Below are 22,634 nucleotides of genomic sequence, written 5' to 3' on the forward strand. Positions count from 1 at the left end.
GCCCAGTTCCCCCCTTTTCATTTCCTCTAATAAGTAGAAAATCACAGTAAGCTTTGTTGTCACATAAAGTTTTTAAAATCAATTAGACCCTATTAAAGGAATAAGAAAGGCAGGTATGATGGCACACCTTGAAATCCCAGTACTTGGGAGGCAGGCAGTAAGACTGCTGCAGATTCTAGTCTGCATAGTGAGTTCGAGGCTAGGCAGGACCAAGCCTTATCTCAGCAAAACCAAAATTAAAATGACCAAACCTTTGCTGAATATTCATCAAGTCAGTTTTTTAAATTTAAAGAAGATATGATATACCAAGGTTTTAATCTTAGAAGTAGTCTTAAGGAGTACCCACAATGAATTTTTGAGTGACTATGAAAGATATTGAAATTGAAGTGAAACTTGCGTCTGGTACTGAATGAGTTAAGTTTTAGCCTATAAAATAAACAGGAAGAAGGGGAGTCTGTCAATGCCTAAGACTGAATAGCCTCTGCTGCCCTTTTGTTCAGCTTCTCCTTAGAGCAGAACAGTAGTTGAATAAGGGTTGATTTCTGTACTCCTTTTGCTCTCTTCACTAAGTTATGAACTCTCCACAAAGACTCCATTTCTGATAACTTGTAATATGGCACCTGCTTTATGAAGATTGAGGAGTTGGGTTTAAGTGCATGCCTGTGATCTTAGCACTTGGGAAGCAGAGGCAGGAAAGTCAAACATGGAAGACAGCATGGGCTGTACAGATACTGTCTCAGAAGATTAAGAGAGAGAGAGAGAGAGATGGGGGGAATAGAGTGACAACTCTACACATTTTTCATTTACTTCATTGTTAAAAACCCAACCCAAGTCTTCAGGCATCTCAAGAATTTCCCCTTAATCTCTCATTTTATGACAAGTTTTTTAAAACTCTTTTTAGACCTGTGTGTGTGTTTTCTGAGTTTATAGGTTATATACTGTATTCGTGCCTGGTGCTCGCCAGGGTCAAAAGAGGGCATCGCAGGTTCTGGAACTAGAGTTGTGAGCCACTGCGTGGGTGCTAGAACCAAACCCAGATTCTCTGCAACTCAGACTTAATTTTACTGTACTTCATTTACGCATACATTTACATGACAAAGAAGGGCATCAGATCCTATTGTGGCTCCTGTGACTTGAACTCAGGGCCTCTGGAAGGGCAGCCAATGCTCTTAATTGTTGAACCACCTGTCTAGTCCTGAGATTTAATTTTACATATTGTGTGTGCATGTGCATACCCTATCCACAGACCTCTTCGTTTATTTTGGCCTTCAGATATCTACAGACTTTCATGCCATGTTCTGAAGAACTCCAATTTCCCCCTTAATTTTCTCTCTGTTGTTGATATATAACCTATCTACCTATCTTGATTTCCATGCTTCCTTTTTATTCATGTGGTCAGCCTTCCCATATCTCCCTGGGATAGTGGAGGTGTGTATAGCATTGACTTTAATTCACTAATGGCTGCAAATCAAGTCAAATAGACTAGTTTCCATTTACACATCCGGCCAGTTCAGGATTGGGATTACCATGCTGAGATTGTAGTGGAGTGTTCATGTCAATAGGAAAAGAGACCATATTGCTTGTCAGAATTCATGCAAATATAAAGTAATAAGAGGACAATAGGGCATTTGGAAAGGTACATCTGGCAATTCCATTGGAATATATAGTGTATGTGTGTAGTATGTGAGTGGGCACAGAGGTTAGACAATACTCAGTTCTCCCCATTTACCACAGGCTCTGTGGATTAAACTTAGGTTACTGAGTTTGTGTGGCAAGCTATTTTTTTCCCCATTTATGATCTTGCCAGCCCAACTTAATCTTTTTTTTTTTTTTTTTTTTTCTAAGACAGGTATCCCTTTATAGGTAGGCTGGCCTGGATCCTCCTGCCTCAACCTCTCGAGTACTAGGATTACAACATGTGGCTGGCTAGTTTAGTATAGCAAATTTTCAGAAAGACCAGAAAATACACATAGTGGATAAACATTACTTGACCAAGACTACCCATGAAGTTCTACTTACCGTGAAGTGACCCATTAATAGACATTAATGATTTATTGTGGGACTTGTTGCAAAAGAAACTAGATTGTCACATAGTGGAGAGCCAGACCTGGTATCAGTATCGTATACTTGCTTTATAGTCTCAGGGGTTGGAAGGCCAAGGCCAGCTTGGGCTACTTTGGGTCTCTTATCTCAAACAAAACAAAAGGGCTCATACAACAGGTCTCTGACCAACTGTTACTAATCAACTTTATTACTGAAACATTTTTACAATTTCTTGAACTCAGGAAAGAGCTTGTTGGAGCTTCCCTGAAGTTGGGCCTTGAATGATGAGTAGCTTCTCACACCTCATTTTCTTTCATGTTCTGTGATGGATTTTCTCATTTGTGTCTTAATGCTCTCACATGCATCAAAATCATACTTGAATATGTGTAACACATCTTCCATTATGGAATTTTGCTCTCTGTCATCCGATCCTATTTCATAACTCTTTGGGTTTGATTCAAAGTCTCACTCATTCTTGGGAGGGACTGCTTTGCTGTGGACTCTAGTAAATCCTCCTCACGCTCAGCCCTATTACTGTTCTCTTATTTCTTATTTTCTTATTTCATATTGTTTTCTTATCATTCTTGGGTTCCAAAATAAGATTAGCTAATTCTTTAGAAAAGAGACTTTATCTGACAGGCCCTCGAATTCTGTACAGCAAATTTAATTGCATATTGGGAATGGCTTGAATTTAAAACATTTTGATTTGGGAAAATAAGAGACTTCAGGACTAGAGAGCTCTTATTTAAATGTGAATGGTATTTTTTCATTACTAGAATGGTTTCCGTTTTTGCTCTTTCGGTTCTAAATTTATTCTCTACATTTATATCGTAGCCAGATTTCAATGTTAGACTTAAATACTATTCGTTCTGCTCTAGTCAGTGATAAAGTCTGCGCCAACATAGTATTTAAGACGCCTGGTTTCATTAAGAGCTGTTTCATTAAAAAGAAGAATCTAAAATACATAATTTCAACAAGAATTAGTGACTTTGTAGCCGAATCTGTGCACACAGAATTTTTCCCTTTCAAGAACTAATAGTATATCCACAAATTTCAGTTCAGATCATCCGGCGGTGACAAGTTGAGAGACAATTTCGGGATTATCCCAGGGAGGCCCCTCTAAGTGCCCAAGTTTCTAGCAGCAACAGTGCCAAGAATCTTTGCTGTTTAATGTAATCCACCACTGAGAGTTGGAGCGCTGTTGCGGATGATTTTTGTAGTGGCCTTTTAGGAAGCCCAGAGGACCGGGCTGCTGCAGCTCTGAGAAGTCCGTTCGGTTTCCCTGGAAAACCTGCTTGTGGGCGGGGCAGGCTCCTGCTCCCTGCGCGTCCGGGAGAGCTCTCCGGGGTCCGCGAGCCCCTATCCCCGCCCACCCAGCGGATCGGGTGGCGCATGCGCAGAGCCGGGCCGGAGAGTTGTCGGCTGGGAAATGGCGGCCGCGGGCTTGGTGGCTGTGGTAGCGGCTGCGGAGTACTCTGGCCCAGTGGCGTCCGGGGGAAACCTCCCCGGTGCTAACTGTGGGCCGAGCCCTGGGTTGGGCCCTGGTCCTGGCCCGGGCTCTTGGAGCCGCTCGGTCGACCGAGCCCTGGAAGAGGCGGCGGTCACCGGGGTGCTGAGCCTGAGCGGCCGGAAACTGAGGGAGTTTCCCCGGGGAGCGGCCAACCATGACCTGACGGACACCACTCGGGCCGGTGAGCGGGGCGCGGGCATCCCTGCTACCCGGGACCGGTGGGGTGGGGGGCGGGGGGCGTGTGGCGACCGGCCCGAGGCTCCCCGGGTAACGGGGACGGCTGGCGGTACCGCGCACCCTCCCGGCCTGGCCAGACCCGGAGCCTGGGGTGCGGCGGCGCGCAGCAGCATCTCCGATGCCGGCTAGAGGCAACTGACGGGTGATCTTTCTTGAATCGCTCTCAGAAGTCCTGGCGTCAGTGCCCCCCTGTAGACTTTTGCCTCACCCCGGTGTCTGCAGGCCCTTTGGATTTGGGATGCCAGATTGACTTTGCTGAGAGTTGGAGCGTGGCAAGCACGTTCTTCCATCGTAGTATGGGTGACGCTGGGTGCTGCATTGTCAAAGGACCGAGGTCCGCTCTGGCGTTTCCCCCAATGTGTGCGAGTGTGTGTGTGTAATGTGCACTCTAACGCTTTAACATCTTATTTCTCCGCGTTCGTCTGACTTACCGAAAAGTACTTGTAAAAATAGGCCATCTTTAGATGCTCAGGACTTTCGTCTTCCATTCTTACTGGCCCCCAAGAAAACATGAAAAGAAGTAGGATATTGTCTACCACATCTATATTTGCTTTTCCCTTGAAAAACATTTCTGCGCCTTATATTGTTTAAGACAGGAAAGAGAATGGGAATTAAGTATTATTTGGTTTCCGTAGTTGTGGGAAACAATGTATGGTGACTGAGGTATTCGACATACTATAATGTGTTCCTCTTGTGTTTTAAATATAGTTTCCTCAGGGAGTAGATTAAGAATTGAGTCCTTTTATTTTACATAAATATAAGGAACATAAATATAAGAAAATATAAATATTTTCTGTTTATGTAGTGAGTGTATAGTATACATTATTTCATCCTCATTCTGCTTAATTTTAAAATGTTAAAAGAGTTAATACCTTTTCTTAAGCGTGTGTAGTCGTCAAAGATTGGTAATTATTACATATAATCACTAATGTTGAAAGAAATAAGTAGAGCTGGGCTGGTAAGATGGTTCATTGGGTAAAAAGGCGCTTGCTGCTGCCAGACCTGACAGACAACCCAAGTTTGATCCCCAGTACCTACATAATGGAAGAATAGAACTGACTCTTGGAACTTGTCTTCTGCCTTACACACACACATACCACTGCACTACATATTAAAGCAAAAATGAAAACAAATATTATTATATATAAATAAATTATAATTATAATATGTATATTATTATTATCAAAACTATTATTTCCAAAGGAACTTTTCCCCTGCTAACTAAAGCTTATTTTGGGGAGTCTTTATTTTTAATATAATTTGTATTCTTTTTTATTTGGCACCGAAGTCAAACTTGCTAAGGTAAACATGAACAGTTACTTGAATTTTTTATGTGTATTGGTGACATCGTGTAAACTTGTCATTCATGCCCCTCCCTGCCTTCTTGATTCTGCCCACGGGAGGCCTGACTGGCAGGGTGGTTTTCATATTGAGTCATTTCAGTATTGCTGCTCTAAACCTGAAGTTAAAGAAAAGGATGATTATAGGAATCTATCTAGCTTATTATCCCATCTCTTCTTAAGTAATTCTAGGAGCAAAAGTTTGAGCCATCAAGAAAGAAAAAGTTTTATTGATAAAGTCAGACATTTATGAAGAATATTTCATCTAAAGAAAAGTTTTTCTTTCTATTTTTTTTGTTTGTTTGATTTATTTTATGTATATGAATGCATTGTAGCTGTCTTCAGACACACCAGAAGAAGGCATCAGATCCCATTACAGATGGTTGTGACCCACCATATGCTTGCTGGGAATTGAACTCAAGACCTCTGGAAGACGAGTCAGTGCTCTTAACCACTGAGCCATCTCTCTAGCCCCAGGTTTTTCTTTTTGAGCTCTGATATTTTTATGTATATTATTACTCATACTTCAATGTTCTAATTACTATATTAAATCAAAGGTTTTGTGGCTGTTGTTGTTGGTTGACACTTTATCTGGTCAAAAGTATACTAAAAAAGGAGAGAGTAAAAAGATCACGAAGTATTCTTTAACCTGTTAGACTAGATTCATTTTTAACTTCGGCAGCTCTTAGTAATTAGACCAAAAATAGTTTTAAACAGACAATTTAATGTCAGTGACATAATTTATTGAGTGTTCACTGTTTGAGTTTCACCCTTAGATGTTTAAGATATATTGCCTTGTTAAATACACATAACATGGATTAAATATTATTAAATCCACTTTCCTAGGAAAAGTAACTCAAAGATACTCCTACTATAGGCAGACTTTTACCCAACTCTGTGTCCTCCACTGTCCAGCAGCTTCTCTGTGTGCAGTAAGGCAGTATGTGTCATCGTGTTGCAGATAGTGAAAGGGAAACATGCAAATGTCTAATAATGTGCTCAAAGAGCTGTAACCAAAGGAAGAGGGTATTCTTTAGGATTGGAGCCCCGTTTGACATTTCTCCAACTCAGTCTTCTTTTTTTGCAGATACTTAATGAATCCAGACTTACTACTCTTTTTTTTTTTTTTTTTTTTGGTTTTTCGAGACAGGGTTTCTCTGTGTAGCCCTGGCTGTCCTGGAACTCGCTCTGTAGACCAGGCTGGCCTCGAACTCAGAAATCCGCCTGCCTCTGCCTCCCAAGTGCTGAGATTAAAGGCGTGCACCACCACCGCCCGGCTTCAGACTTACTATTCTTTAAATGATGTGTGTATGTGTGTGTCTCTAGTGTAGGTATGTGCATATGAATGCAGGCGCTGAGGAGACTGATCAGAAGAGGGGATCAGTGGTGACTGAGCCACCTGGTCCTCTGCAAGAGCAGTATACATGGTTAACTACTGAACCATCTCTGCAGCCTGAGTTCAGACTTACAATAGTTCAAGTATTGCGTAGGTACTATAAATATTTAAAACCATGTAAATTGTATCAGAGTTGGCTCATAGATTATTCTGTCATTAAGTATGCAGTGTCTTGGTAGAGAGTAGCAGCTTTCTAAGAATTTACACCTTAAGAAACAACACTCACCGTCCATACCATTTACAATGGAACATAATTGAAGTTAGTCAGAAAATTTGTTTTAGTTTTTTGGGGGTTTTGTTTTCCTGTTTGTTTAAAAAGGTAGATACTGCCAGGCATGATAGCATGTTCAGGAGGCAGGCAGGCAGATCTTTATTAGTTTGAGAAGAACTGGTCTATAGAGTGAGTTCCAGGACAGCCAGAATTGCATAGTGGGACCCTGTTGGGTATTGGGGAGTAATAGGGTTTTTCTTTTTTCCTTTCTTTCTTTCTTTCTTTTTTTTTTTTTTTTTTTTTTTTTTTTTTTGGTAGTAGGGGTTAAGCACAGGGTATTTTATACACTAAGGAGAGGACAAAAGAAAGTGTTTTTGTTTATGCTTTTTGTTTTGTTTTTTAAAGAAAGAGAAATGCTTATTTTTGAGTAGGTGACTTAATCCTGTGGACACGATTTTAGAAGAAATTACAGAAGAATTCTTGGAGCAGGAAAGATGCAACTTGGGTTTCAGTTGGCAGAAATGAGAAGGAAAGCCATTCTGGGCAGTGGGAGACAGCATACAAAAAGCTTCAAGAGTCTAGGGGTTCTTATCTGTTCAGGACCATTAGCTAATCCCCGTCTTTCTCACAGCAGTACTTGAGTTTCCATGTCAAACCACCCCGAGAGGCTATATAAATTCTACTCCAAATAGGGCATGCCCTTGACTCAGGCATTGTGCTAAGGTACCTTGCAAACATACAACAATTATATGAGTTGTAAGTGCTAATTTACTTTTATCTGACTCCACACATAAGAAAACTGAGACTCAGAAGATGATATAATTCACATCCAAAAAGCAACAGAACTAGGATTCAAGTTCATATATAGCCTGACATGCTGCTATGTGCTTATAATCTTGGCTTTTAGAAAGCTGAGGCAGGGCCACCAAGAAGTTGAGAGAGCCTGAGCTATTTAGGCTAGATAGTGAGACCCTGCCTCAAGAATAGTCATATATGTATTATTCTAAAGCTGTGGTTTTTGACCACCGAGTCATACATGTTTGAAACCTAAGACTTCTTTGGTTTGCCCAGTGCCTTCATGTATCACAACTGTTAGCATTGCTAGTTAATGATGTGCAGCCAAGAGAAACAGACCGGGAGCTTTAGAGTGAAATTGGGGCTAGAGCACAATTCAGGAAAATGACAGTGAAAGTCCAGACATTGAGATTCTTTCTCCAGGAACAGAAAAGTGAGTCTTTTCTGGCTTTTTGAAAAGGAGGAAGAATCAGCCTGAGGGAAAAGCAAACAACATTCTTTAACTAGGCCTGCTCCAGAGTTCATGGAGTTCTAAAGCTTGGAGGAGCTGTAGTACCCATCTGAGTTACTGTGTAGATGAGACACTGTCTCAGTTTGAATGAACTGCTTCAAGTGTAGAGTGAGAAGACCCGATAGACAGCATTTCACAGTCAGCAAATGTGAGTCACAGTTGAATTGTAAAAAATGTCTTTTGAATAAAAGTCAGAAAACAAAAGAACAAGGCCTCAGAATTGGGGAAAAGCACACGTTGTGGACTGGATGGGGAGGGAAGAATTAGTTTGCACACATCTAGAAAACAAATGGAGATGTAACAGGTATGTCAGCATAATGCAGTATCATCATGAGAATTGAGACTGTAAGAAATGCATACTTCCTATACAAGAAGACTGGAGCGGGCGAGGCCCATGTCTGGTGGGAGCCAGAGGCAGGCAGATCTCTGAGTTGGAGGCCAGCTAAGGCTACAAAGTAAGTCCCAGGACAGCCAGAGAAACCCTGTTTTGGGAGGAAATAAATAAATAAATAAATAAATAAATAAAGAAGAAGAAGAAGAATGGAGACAGCTAAAATGCCATTTAATTTGTCAGGAATGCAATCTGTAATCCACAAAATGGTGGTTTTGTAAGTCTTAGAAATATGTACTATAGTGTCTAGTCTTAAGTTTTGTTTTTATCAATCATGATATGTGTATATTTATGATTTTTTTCTTAGAAATTTGCTTTTCAATGTGATAGTCTCTAGCCGTAGATGCTGTTAAAATAAAAAAAATAAAAATATTTTTACATCTAGAAATACATGCTTGTAATCCTAGCACTTAAAAGGCTGAGGCAGGAAGATAGGGAGTTTGAGGCTAACCTAAGATAGCTAGTGAGACCCTGTTTCAGTCAAGCATCGAAGGAAGAAAGGAAGGAAGTTGGGTGTGTGCCTGTACTTCCAGCTACTCAAGAGGCTAAGGTGAGGGATTACTTGAGCATAGGAATTTGAATCCTATATCAAACAACAATGACCAACACAGTAAATGTTCTCGTTCTCCCTCTCTCTCTCTCTCTCTCTCTCTCTCTCTCTCTCTCTCTCTCCCTCTCCCTCTCTCTCTCTCTCTCACACACACACATACACACACACACACACACACACACCTATGTCATGGGAAGAAAGAACTGACTCCAGCAGGTTGTCTTCTGACTTCCACATGTGCACTCATACACATACATACACATACCTACACACAGAATAAATGTACATTTTCAATTCTGAGCTGCAGAGTTGGCTCACTGGTTAGAGCACTTGTTGCTCTTGTAGAGGATCTGGGTGTTTGGTTCTCAGTGTCACATTGTGCCTCACAGTCATCCATAATTCCAGCTCTAAGAGATCTTCAAAACAATTTCAGGTAGAGTACTTGTCTAGCATGTATAGGATATTGCATTTTATATCTAGTGTGGATGGATGGATGGACAGACGGACAGACGGATAATTGATACTTGACATGACCTAACCATATTTCAGGTGCTTTCAGTAGATACAAGTATCATATTGGACAACACAGTGGACAGATTTGAATTAATCTTACTAGGGGTTAGGGAGTGATGTTCTGAGACACAGCTTCTCTTTTGTAGCCCTGGCTGTCCTGGAACTCTGTAGACCAGGCTGTCCTTGAACTCAGATCTGCTTGCCTCTGCCTCCCAAGTGCCACTACTGCCTGGCTCAGATTTAATTTAATAATTATCAAATTCAAATTATCAAATTCAAAAATTAAAATAAAACTCTTCATCATTGAAGGAAAGTGTTTGGCAGTGATATGGAGGCATAATGAGTAAAACTGGGACTCTTTCTGTTTTTTTTTTTTTTTTTTTTTTTTTTTTTTTTTGGTTTTTCGAGACAGGGTTTCTCCGTGTAGTCCTGGCTGACCTGGAACTCACTCTGTAGACCAGGCTGGCCTCAAACTCGGAAATCCGCCTGCCTCTGCCTCCAAGTGCTGGGATTAAAGGCATATGCCACCACCACCCGGCACCGGGACTCTTTCTTACTGTTGTATTATAAATCATACTTACTTTAGCAGTTTCATTATATCCATGAAAGTAGTAAGCTAGCAGTGAGGCAAAGCTATTAGGGAGAGGCTTAGGTGAAGGCAAAGACAAAGGGATGGTGACAGCAAAGCTGGGCTCAGTTATAAGATACTCAGAAGCATGTCAACAAAGGATAGTGGTAAAAGTGCTTGCCTTGTAAGCCTGATGCCCTGATTCCAAAGAGGAATTCCATCAGTAATGAAGGGGATGAAAACAGAAGTACACTCAGGTACCACTTAAAGAGCTGAGAATACCATGTACCACAAAGCCTGTGACGAGTGGGGAAGCTCATGCACTGATGGTGGGGTGGGAGTTGATACACTGACTTTGAAAGCAAGTTTGGTGTTATCTAGCACAGTAAGAAGTGCATATGCTATGTGCTCAAGAAAGCCTACTCTGCATACACACTCTAAAGAAATACATACTCCAAATAGCCTTTCATTTCTGTGAGCCATGTATATGGATGCATGTGTACACCAGTAAGTGTTCATAACAGAACTCACATTTGATAACTCAGGTGCTCATCAGTAACAGATGAATCACTTGTGGTGCACCTGTGTATGTGGCTTCTGGCAGTGAAAATGAATGAGCTGCAGCTACGTTCTGTTATATGGACGAGCCATAGAATAATGTGAAACACATGAACTTACGTAGTCAGTTATGTAGTACAAATATATATTTTTTAAATTCAAAAGTAGGGGCAAGATATAAACATTAAAGTTATAAAGAAAGTAAAGTTTTTTGCCTTAAAACCCGGGGTGCTGGTTCCACAGAAGTGAAAGGGAATCAGGAAGGGTTTATGGTGAGGTCAGGGTGTACTTCTGAAACACTGAAGTCAGGCTTGTCCAACCCATAGCAGTATGATTTCTGGGTCATAAAGTTGCTTGTTTGGTTGTTTGGGTTGGTTTAGTTTTGCAAGATACGGTTTCTCTGTGTAGAATTCTTGTCCATTTAACTTTTTATTACATTTTATTAATTTTTGTTGGTGTACAAGGGCCACATTGTACATGCTACATGTGTGTATGTAGAGCCCTGGACAGTCTGCAGGAGCACCATGTGGGCTGCAAGGATTGAACTCCACGTCAGGCTTAGTAGCAACAGCTTTTGTTTGTTTGTTTGTTTGTTTGTATATTTTGAGACAGGGTTTCTCTGTGTAGTCTTGGCTGTCCTGGAACTCACTCTGTAGACCAGGCTGGCCTCGAACTCAGAAATCTGACTGCTTCTGCCTCCCAAGTGCTGGGATTAAAGGCGTGCACCACCACTGCCCACTGAGTCAGAGTTTTTACCTGAGTTGTTTGAATTCTGTAAGAATTTGGGATTATTTGGTTACTCTGCCTTTTGTTGCCTTTTCTGTTATGGCCGATTCCAAAAACATTCTTAAGACAAACATTGTGTTTAAGACCTTCCTCTCTGGTTTTGTTTTTTATCTTTTGGGATTTTTTGTTCTTCTGAGACAGGGTCTCATTATGTAGCCCTGGCTGTCCTGGAGCTCACGATGCAGATCAGGCTGTATTTCGGCTTAGGGAGCGAGATCCACTGCTCTGCTGGGATTGAAGGTGTGGGGTCCTGGGAAACCACACCCAGCTTCCCCTGTGTAATTCTAGTAGATTTATAGTTTCAGGTTTTAACATTTGGCTTTTAATCTCATTTTGAGTTGATTTTTTTTTAACATGGTATAAGAGTCCAATTTCATTTTTTGATATTATTTTATGTGTGTGCATGTTTTGACTGTGTGTATGTGGTACTCAGGGTGGTCAGAAGAGGTCATCTGATCTGCTGGAACTGGAGTTACAGATGGTTGTGAGCTGCCATATGGGTGTTGGGAACTGTATTCTGATGCTTTGCATGAACAGCAAGTTCTCTCAACTATGGAGCCATCTCTCCAGCCCTGATTTCAATCTTCTGCATGTGGATATCCAGTTTTCCTAAAACCATTTACTAAAGGACTGTTCTTTCTCCATTGGGATTCTTGGTAGTGTCCTCAAGAGTCTTTGCCCAAAAATATGTGGCTTTATTTCTGGGCTCCGTTCGTTTCCACTGGATGTGTATTTTCATGCTGTTGCCGTTCTCTTCTGACTGCTACACCTTGGCAAGTTTGGAAATCAGGCAGTATGGTGCCTCTGGCTTTGTTCTTTTACCTATAATAGTTTTGAATCTCTACGGTCATTGCGGTTGCATAAATATTTTAGGGCTGTTTTTTCTGGTGGTAGGGACTGAACTCAAGGGGCTTTGTTTGGTTTTGTTTATAAAGACAGAGTCTTACTCTATTGCCTAAGCTAGAGTCAGAAGACCGTCTGCCTCTTGAATTAGTTGAGACTAATTATAAGTGCTACCATGTCCAACTAATTTTAGGATTGTTTCTGTAAAAATTGTCATTAAAGAAAAAAGAAAAAACATTTTATAAAGGATTTTATGAATCCAAGAGCACTTTTAAGTGGCACGGACATTTTAATAATAGTAATAATTCCTTTAAGCCATGAACATGGACTATCTCTCTGTGTGTGTTTCTCTTCAGTTTCCTTCATCAGTATTTTACAGGTTTTGGTGTATAACTTTGTCCTTGGTTAAATGTAAGTTGTTTGAGCCATTCCTGAATTCTAGGTGTAAATCTTGTTTGATTTGTGTGAGTGATCATTTTAATGTGTTGTTGAATTCAGTTAGTGTTTTGTTGAGGTTTGCATTTGTATCAAGGATATTATCCTGTGCTTTTGTTTTCTTATGCCTTTATATGGCTTTGGTAACATAATCCTGGGTTTGTAAAATGAACTGGGAACTGTCCATTCCTCTTCAGTCTATGGAAAGAGGTTGAGAAAGACTTTTTGTTTTCTTTTTGTGTTTTGCTCTTTGAGACAAGGTGTCACTATATAGCCTTGGCTAGCCTAGAACTTGCTATGAAGACCAGACTAGTGAGATCTGTCCACATCTGCTTCCTAAGTGCTGGGATTAAAGGCATGTGCTACCACACCTGACATCAATATTCTTTAAAGATTTATTTTTAATTGTGTGGGGGCCATATGTGCCCATAAGTGCAGGTGCCTGTGGAGTTGAGAGGTATTGGAACCCCTGGAGCTGGAGTAAGGTAGTTGTGAGGTGCCTGACCTGGGTGCTGGGAGCCAAACTCGGCCTCTCAGAAGAGCAAGCACTACCTGCTCTTAACTGCTGAGCCATCTTAGCCCCAGATCAGCATACTTTAAATGCAGTGAAATCATCAGGCCCAAGCCTTTTATTTGATGAGAGACTTTTTGTTACTGAGTCATTCTCTTTACTCTTTATTAATCTGTTCAAAATCTGTTTCTTTATGATTCATATTTGATGAGTTGTAGTTTCCTAGGAAGTATATCTATCCCTTAAAAAACAAAATTTTGAATGAGAAAATGAGATGGTTCTTAGCTTTGGAAATAATGATGGCTCCTGCTGCTGCCACTTTCTAGTTTTAATTTCTTCCCCAAGACACAGTTTTGCTGTGTATGTAGCTCTGGTTGTTCTGGAACTCTGTCGCTTCTCTATCCGACCAGCAGACAGGAACGATATAACTCAGAGTTCTTCTCAAAACAGTTTATTCAGGAACCCTTTACAATCTTCTCTCTGGAAGCCCCTGATCCCCTTAACGGCAGTCCTTTTATCCTCATGCCTGTCCCATTCAGAACCTGCCACGTGGGCATGCCTCATTGGTGCATGTCAAATGGCCCGATTCTGCGTGGCAGCGAGTCTGCGCAGTATTCTGCGGACGTGGCTCTGTCAGGGAAAAGAGGGCGGTGCGCAAACTGCCAAGAAACAGCGCTCGAAACTCTGCAGGCACCATTTTAGCTGGCTGTGCCGTTGCACCCGCTCCTCAAAATTCCCCCTTATTTATTAATTTTGGCAGAGAGAGTGCTTGTTTTAGGTTGCCCCTTTCAAGCAATGCTCCTTACCCGTCATGGGGAGTCAAACAGCTTTTGTTTGGTCCCTGTCTTAGGTTGGTAACATGCCCAAGGAGTCTTAGCAGTCACTGACCACCTCTCTAGCATGCCAAGCCACACTTGAGGAGACTGTCCAGTCTCCATTGCTGCAAACGCTTGTACAATCAAGGCCTGAGATGTTTTCTGTCGGGCTTTCATCTGACGCATGCACCAAAAGGCAAGGCAACTGATGAGGACCAGGCACATAGCAACCTCCCCGATTCCTACCCACTCCTTGATGTGGGACATTGCTTGAAGAATCCAGCTGGTCAATCCGGAGGCCAGGGAGGCATCTACTCTGGTCGAGTTAATGTGAATAATGGACTGTCGTAATTCTCTCAACATTCCCTCAAATTCTCTCAATCAATTTCCTGTAAGGAACTGAGAAAGGCTTTTGGAAAGATTACTAGCATATCTTATATTCTGAAAAGGCACGGAGTAACACATATAAAACAAATACTGAGCTTTCAAAGGTGAGACTTCCATAATAAAAACTAACATTGCTCCTTATCGCTGGTAGCATCCACATCAGCAGAAGAGTCTTCCTTAGCATCTCCATTCCTGTCTTCTTGCTGTATAACCCTGGTAAGTCTTTTTGGAACCCAAATTGGCTGATGTTGATCCTGAGGAAACACAAACAGACCCTCTTGCCCACACCAATACTGGGTCAGGGCCACTCCATTTTTCTGTCAATATGTCCTTCCACATTACCATGCCTTTATGGGTAGCATCGGGATCAGCATGGCAATCAGCTGCAGACCGTCCCTGCTTATCCAGAGTCAATTAGGGTAAATAGGGCTATAGCCTGCCTCTCTCTCTCTCTCTCTCTCTCTCTCTCTCTCTCTCTCTCTCTCTCTCTCTCTCTCTCTCTCGGTGTGTGGCCGGAGGCTATTCCCCCTCTTTGTTTAAGAAGACATTCCTTTAGGGTGCAGTGTGCTTGTTCAGCAATGCCCTGCCCCTGAGGATTATAAGGCAAACCATGGTTAAGGTGAACTCCCATGGTCTTACAAAAGGACACAAAGGAAGTAGAAGTGTACGCCAGTCCATTAGCTATCTTTAAACATTTAGGCATGCCCCAGGCTCCCCAGGCTTCAAAACAATGAGCAATGGCATGGCAAGCCTTCTCCCCAGAATGCAGGGAGGCAAACATAATTCCAGAAGCATCTATAGATACATGAATATATTTTAATCTTCCAAACTCAGGGAAATGGGTGACATCCATTTGCCATAAATGTAGGGGGCATAGGCCTCGGGGATTAACCCTGATTCCCATCTGGGGTAACAATAGGGCACAAGCTTGACAAGCTTTTACTATATCTCTAGCATCAGCATGAGGAATGCCAAAGCGAGATGATAGGGTTTTAGAATTTACATGAAACTGGCTATGAAAGTGTCTTGCTAACTCCAGGGAATCATAGAGTGCAAAATTTGCAACATTAAAACAGGTCTTTGAAGCTTTATCAACAATATCATTTCCTTCAGTCAATGGACCAGGTAAACAAGTATGGACACGATTATGTTGAACAAAAAAGGGTTGTTCCCTATTCCAAATAAGAAATTGCAATTGGGTAAGTAACTCTCCTATGGTGGACTTTAGGTTTATTTTACCTACAATTTCTAATTGTTTAATAGCATTTACTACATATTGACTATCAGACATCAAATTAAAGGAACAAGAAAATCGTTCAAAAACCTTTATCACAATCTGTAATTCTGTAACTTGAGGAGACGCTGGAGGAAATTGGATGGTTACAGGCAACGATCCTGCAACCAAAAATGCTCTACATCCTGTCTTAGAACCATCTGTAAAAATAGTAGGGCAATTTAACAAAGGCTTTCTATGGGCGATCTGTGGAAAGACCACAGGATGAGCATTAATCAATTGTAATATAGGGTCCTTTGGAAAATGATTATCCATTGTCCCATTAAAAGTACTTCTCAAAATTGCCCAATCATCCACAGTGGCCGTCAATACTTCAAGTTGAACGGCTGTATATGGTACAATTAGGCTTGTAGGTTGGATGCCAAAGTGTTGGACACTCTGACGAATTCCCAGCATGGCTAATTGGGCTACTGCAGTTGGATAATGAGTGAGTGTCTGAGCAGAAGAAAATTTTGGATGCACCCAAAGTAAAGGGGCCTCTTGCCATAATACTCCTGTAGGCTGACATTCAGTTGGCAATATGCATAATGTAATATCCTGGGATTCATCTGTACGCCTCAAGGCTGCATCTTGTATGCCCTTTTCCACTAATGTTAATGCTGCTCTAGCTTCATTAGTTAAATGTCTAGGGGAGTTGAGGTCCGAATCACCTGGTAAAATATCATATAATGGCTGTAATTGTTTATTAGACAATGAGAGATTGGGTCTAAGCCACTGTATATCTCCCAACAATCTAATCATTCAAGGTAAGCAAATTATCTGTGCGAATCTGGATTTTTTGAGGAATTACTTGTCCTAAAGATATTTTTGTTCCTAAATAATTAACCACAGAGCCCTTTTGTACCTTCTTAGGAGCTATCACTAACTGTTTCTTTCTTAAACTTAACACAACCTATAGGCTTCATCAAGCATCTGCTCGGTAATGGCAGCAACAAGAATATCATCCATATAATGATAACATTTGATTTTCAAAAAATTCTGTCTGACTTCTTTCAAGGCAGCATCAACATACATTTGACACATAGTGGGACTGTTGGCCATGCCTTGTGACAATACAACCCACTCATATTGCTGATCTGGCTCTGCATGATTCATGGAAAGGACTGTAAAAGCAAACCTAGCCGTATCCTTTTGATGCAATGGGATTGAAAAGAAACAATCTTTAATATCTAAAATTATGACAGGCCAGTTTTTGGGTAATGCGGAGGGTAAAGGCAGACCTCGTTGTACCGGTCCCATTAAAATCATTTGTTTATTAATTTCTCTTAAATCATGTAGAAGCCTCCATTTCCCAGATTTTTTCTTTATCACAAAAATGGGTGTATTCCAAGGTGATGTAGATGGCTGCAGATGGCCTAACAATAATTGTTCTTTTACCAGCTCTTGTACAACTTGTAATTTTTCTGAGGGAAGTGGCCACTGAGGAACCCATATGGGCTCCTCAGACTTCCACAATATGAGAAGAGCTTCCTCAGTGGCCCCTAGAAAAAACACAGTCCTGTCTGACCCTGTTTTCATTAGTCCATCTTTATTTAAAGTCAACTTGGATAAATCACAAACTATCTATCATTCTGCAATCTAAAACTAGTGAGACTTCCAAACTAGTCTGACTTAACAATGTATTAATAATGAACACATGACCTGAACTTTCACTCTCTTGCTTGATGCCTTAAAAGTAAAAGACAGGTACATTAAGAAATCAAGTATTAATGCAACTGAAAGAGAAATCCCTTAAATATGCTGTGTTCTTATTCAAGGGCTAGGCTAGCCTTTCATACCTGTGTCAAAATTCTCATTCATATTCTCTCTCTCTCTCTCTCTCTCTCTCTCTCTCTCTCTCTCTCTCTCTCTCTGTCTCTCTCTGTCTCTCTCTGTCTCTGTCTCTGTCTCTCTCTCCCACACAGAGCTGCCAAACACAAATAAGAATATACCAAAGTTTCCATACAGTAAAATTTTACTATATGAATACTGAAATTTAAGAGGGGAAAAGAAATTATCACTCTATTCTATTGCATCAATTCACTACCCTTTCTTCTGGATATTAACGTCTTTATACTCCAGTAAATTTTTAAGCCAATTTAAAAACACCCAAACTTTTGCTGACCTCGTTCCTTCGATAGATACTAATGGAGAGGGGGGGAAATAAAGATGGTTTCATACTCCTGGAAAAACTTCTGTGGTTGGTATCGAGTGCCTTTTACTCCCGTGACTAGTACCCCTCGTTCCTCGGCCATCTTAAGGTCCTTTCCCGAAACCAAAACCTTATCCATGGCCTGTAAGAACTTTTCCTTTTGCTTTTAACTCGTCCCTAAACCAGGAACTTATACTTTTGCTTTCAACTCGTCCCAAAACTGGAAACTTATATTGTCTCCTATCGGAGAACTTAACTTGTCCCACTTATCTGGGAACTTACCAGCTAGCTGCCCTGACTGCGCTGAGTTCTGAACTCCCCGTACAGGCCACTGTGCTGAGTTCTGAACTCCCCGTACAGGCCACCACTTGTCGCTTCTTTATCCGACCAGCAGACAGGAACGATATAATTCAGAGTTCTTCTCAAAACAGTTTATTCAGGAACCCTTTACAATCTTCTCTCTGGAAGCCCCCCCCCCATCCCCTTAACGGCAGTCCTTTTATCCCCATGCCTGTCCCATTCAGAACCTGCCATGTGGGTGTGCCTCATTGGTGCACGTCAAATGGCCCAATTCTGCGTGGCAGCGAGTCTGCGCAGTATTCTGCGGACGTGGCTCTGTCAGGGAAAAGAGGGCGGTGCGCAAACTCTGCAGGCACCATTTTAGCTGGCTGCGCAGCCACACCCACTCCTCACAGAACTCACTCTGTAGAGCAAGCTGGCCTAGAGCTCACAGAGATCTGCCTGTGGCTGCCTCTGCCTCTCAAGTGCTAGGACTAAAGGCTGACTTCTTTGTTACTAGGTTTAGTGTAGAATTTAATCAGAACATCATTAAGGATACTACTAATGATTTTTCATACCTTTGGTGTAGAACAGACAGACACTCAGACCTTTAATTGATGTCATAGATAAGTAGTCAGTACTTCAAATAAACCAGTAGCAATATAACAGTTTCTGAGTCTGGCACAATTGTAAGGTCCTTACAAAATAATGAAGGATTTCTGTGTTTAACTGGTATATATAATTTGATAATAATTGCATGAGTTTCATTTAGTTTAACAGAATTCTGATAATATGGTGATTTTTTTTTTTAGATAGGATTTTTATGGCCCAAGCTGGCCTCAAGCTCATTACAGAAGCCTTGGATGTTGAATTTCTAACCTTCCTTCCTTCTCCTAAGTGCTAGGATTATAAGCATATTCTTTCTTTTCTTCTTTCCATGTAATAAATTTGTAGATTTTAACCAGTTTAGCTAATTAGTTTCATTTACTTTAGCTTACCTCACACTGTAGCCCAGGCTATCATGGGGTCACTGTGTAAGCAGGCTTATAGTTGTGAGTTGTATCAAGTGAAAACCTGTAGCCATTTGGTTCTCAGAGTTGAGTGTGCATAGAATCACCAGTGTCAGTTTTAAAGCAGTGTACTGTCCTAGAAGGTGGCTCTAGAGTCTGATTCAGACTGGGGTGGAGTCTTTTAAAGCTACTTGTGAAACAAGCATCCTGATGGTTCGAGGTGCAGAAGATGGACAGGAATGGACAAGAACCATCTCTTGAGAAAGAATTTCTAAGGTTTTATTATTTTGAAATTTAAATGATTTTTAAAGCTTAAAATTTTAAAGTAATGGAGGATGATTTTTCATGACTTTGAAAGTCTGCTGCTCTTCCATACGAAATAATTAAAGTTGTCCTTAATGTCATCCGTTCTGGCTGCAGTTGCCATGTGAGATGATATAAAACTCCAAATGTCATTATCCTTTTGTTCACTAAAAGGAGCCAACGCTCCTTAAGAACTACAGTGCCTCATTTAGAGGCCATGTGATATAGAGAAGGTGATGGGCATGGAGAAGGTTTTGCTTTTGGCCTACATCTTCTATGTCTTTCAGTAGCGCTGTTGGGGAAGCAGGCTTGCCAAGTGGTGTAGGCGGTGACTCGGGCGTATGGGCCATGACAGGTATTATCACTTACAGAGATCTGCAGGAATAGGGCAGCTGCACTAGGTAAGGTAGATCATTACATGAGAACACTGTACAAAAGGCTTTATTACATGCTTAAAAGCTAGGACACATGCAGACGCACACCCAGAGTGGGGAGGGCCTAGATGTGGTGCTGTGTGCTAGTCTTGACTATGTAAGACCCCATCTAAAACTAACTTGAGAACATGGAAATTAGGAAAGGGAGCATGAGTAAGACTCAGACAGCAGGCCCCATCTCTTGCCAATATAATTGTTTAACCTTCCTGTCTTTACTAGTCCATTTTCCACTGCTGCATAAAGTATTTCAGGGAGAGTAATATATAAAGAAAACAGGTTTATTTAGTTTGTCATTTTAGGGTCTGAGAGTATGTTATTCTGCTTTTCCCTCTGGTCAGGGCCTTGTGATGGCATTATAGAGGCACATGCCGAAGAGGTCACATGACAATACAGGAAGACAGAGCAGAGGAGGGCTGATACTACATTTTATAATAGCTTTCTCTGAAAGGAACTAACTGGAATCCCACAAGAGGTGCTTTAATGCCTCTGGAAGGCAGTGCATTCTATGATCTTTACCTTGCAGCAAGTCCCAGCTCTTAAAGTCTCCACCATGTTCCATTGAGAGTTCTAACACATGGAGCTACTGCAAGCACACTCAAACCATATTGTCTCAAGATCCAAAGGGGAATCCAGCCTGGTGGCATAGTAGCATATAAGCATAACATAGACATTTAACCTATAATCCCTATACATCTGAAGTTATATTTAGTAAGAGCATCTGTGAATAAAGATGATTTAATGACAGGATCTGTGTTAGTCAAGGTTCTCTAGAGGAAGAGGACCGGTCGAATGCACATGTAATTATCCAGAGGATTTATTACACTGCCTCACACAATTAGAGGTTGGAGACTCCACAGTGGCCATCTGCAATCTTGAGAGCAAGGGAAGGCAGTAGTTACTCAGTCTTAAGAAGCTGGAAGCTCCCTGGGGAGTCGCTGATATGAATCCAGTTCAAAGGCTAAAGAAGCTGGAGTCTGATGTCCCCTTTCACAGCAATGGCAGCAGCAGAAGTTTGTACCCACTCAAGAAAAATTGAACTTGCTTACCAAAGTGACTTCCTTTGTCTTATATGTTCTTCCCAAGCTCCCATGCTATTGTACAATGAAGTTGACATTAATAAATTTCTTTCTATAATTTGTTGATTCGAATGCAAATAGCCTGACAGATAATACCTTGATACATATTAGTAGGTTTTCTAGCCATCTTTCAATGTGGTCAAGCTGACAGCAAGCATCACAGTATCTTGTTAGATACTTGTACCATCCAGGTTTTGTCTAGGATAGCGGAAGTGCATAGTTGGCTTTGGCATCATCATTATTATTATTACTATTGAAGCTGGGTCTCATGTAGTTTAGTCTAACCTCAAACTCTTGCTCTCATACCTTTGTCTCTTGGGTATTGAAGCTCCATGCACGCATCACCAACCCTACTTCTTATTGATAGTTTTAAAGCAGGGTCTCATTGTGTGTCCCACACGAGCATAAAACTTGCCATGTAGCCCAGACTGGCCTGGAACTCATGATCCTCCTGTTTCTGCTTCCCCAGAGCTAGAATTACAAAGCTTACACTGCAACTTTGCCTGTACATTGGAAAATCATGAATAGGATTTGTACACAAGAATTAGAATATTTTTCTGTTGACTTCGAGTTCAAAGAAATTTAAGTTTGACTTTCAATAACATTAACTTTCTCAAATAGCACCCTCCTCTGTGCAGTGTCTGCCTGATAAAGAGGTTTTATACTTTGAGATTACAGCCATATGAAACAATAACAAAGAAGCCATTATTTTTCTGTGCTTAGTACTTTCTTCTTTGTTTCAGTTTGTGTTTTTTGAAATAGAGTCTTGTGTGTGTTCTGATTGTCCTGTCACTATGGAATCCAGGTTGACCTCAAACTTGAAGCCATCCTCCTGCCTCTGCCTCCTACCTTTTCTTTCTTTTTATATTGTTAGAATCCAGGTTCTATTATATGCTAGGCACTTGCTCTTCTACTGAGCTATTACTGTTAAGTGTTGCTTTGTTGAAGGCATTTACTCTTCTTGTTGCATGATTTAATTGCCTCCTAAATGATACTTTTTAAAATTTTGTTTGTTTGTTTGTTTTGTGATGATGAGGATAAGGTGTGTGTGTGTGTGTGTGTGTGTGTGTGTGTGTGTGTGTGTCTATGATCAGTTTTCTTCTACCATGTCAGTCCTGGGGATTGAACTCAGGTCCTCCAGCCTTGTGGTAAGTGCCTTTATCCACTCTCATCTCTCTGGCCCTGAGAATTTTCTCTTTAAAGTTGTAGAGAAATTCTTTATTTTAGTTATCTTTAGGCTTCTTACCAGTTGAAGTATCTAATTTCGTAGTTTCATGCTTGCAGTCGTATTTCCATGTTTAGATTGTTGTCACTGTGGGCATGTGCTCACACACTCAGCTCACAAGTCACCTGCTTTGGGACATTGTTAGTTTGTGTATATTCGCTCAGAATATCAATCATGCTTGAAAACAGCCTTTTTTTTTTTTTTTTTTTTTTTTTTTTCACAGCTGTGCTATCCGCATATCCTATGAGTGGGATGCTGAGAAATGTATGTGGGCTGGTAAAATTTTGGTGCATGTTTCCCAAACTGAGCTATGAAAAAATGTTATAAGGAAATTTATGTAGAGAAATGAAAAAATAGACTGAGAACTACAACTGAATCTATCTCACAGAACTGTTGCGGGCTCTGAGTTTGGTTTGGGTGACATAGACTGAGACAATCTGTATTAGAGAACATCTGTGACACCAAAGACAGGGATGTATAAC

The 22,634-nt window shown here is 41.0% G+C and overlaps 1 protein-coding gene across 14 annotated transcripts in view; it reads left to right on the top strand.

The window, feature by feature from the left end:
• The first annotated feature begins 3,427 nt into the window (after window positions 1-3,427).
• The window catches only part of Lrch3 (leucine rich repeats and calponin homology domain containing 3), a 107,231-nt gene continuing 88,024 nt past the window's right edge, over window positions 3,428-22,634 (top strand). For 11 of the 14 annotated variants that reach the window (XR_013113561.1, XR_013113564.1, XR_013113563.1 and 8 more), the window contains exon 1: window positions 3,447-3,734. Coding sequence is in view for 7 of the 14 variants with exons in the window: in XM_076942828.1 (XP_076798943.1) it covers window positions 3,473-3,734 (262 nt within the window). In the remaining 7 variants the exon portion in view is untranslated. Of the gene's footprint in view, window positions 3,735-22,634 lie in introns of all 14 variants that reach the window. The other 3 variants (XM_076942829.1, XM_076942827.1, XM_034514998.2) reach the window with 3 other exon arrangements.

The sequence above is a fragment of the Arvicanthis niloticus genome, chromosome 12 (genome assembly GCF_011762505.2).
Source record: "Arvicanthis niloticus isolate mArvNil1 chromosome 12, mArvNil1.pat.X, whole genome shotgun sequence".
NCBI classification, from domain to species: domain Eukaryota; kingdom Metazoa; phylum Chordata; class Mammalia; order Rodentia; family Muridae; genus Arvicanthis; species Arvicanthis niloticus.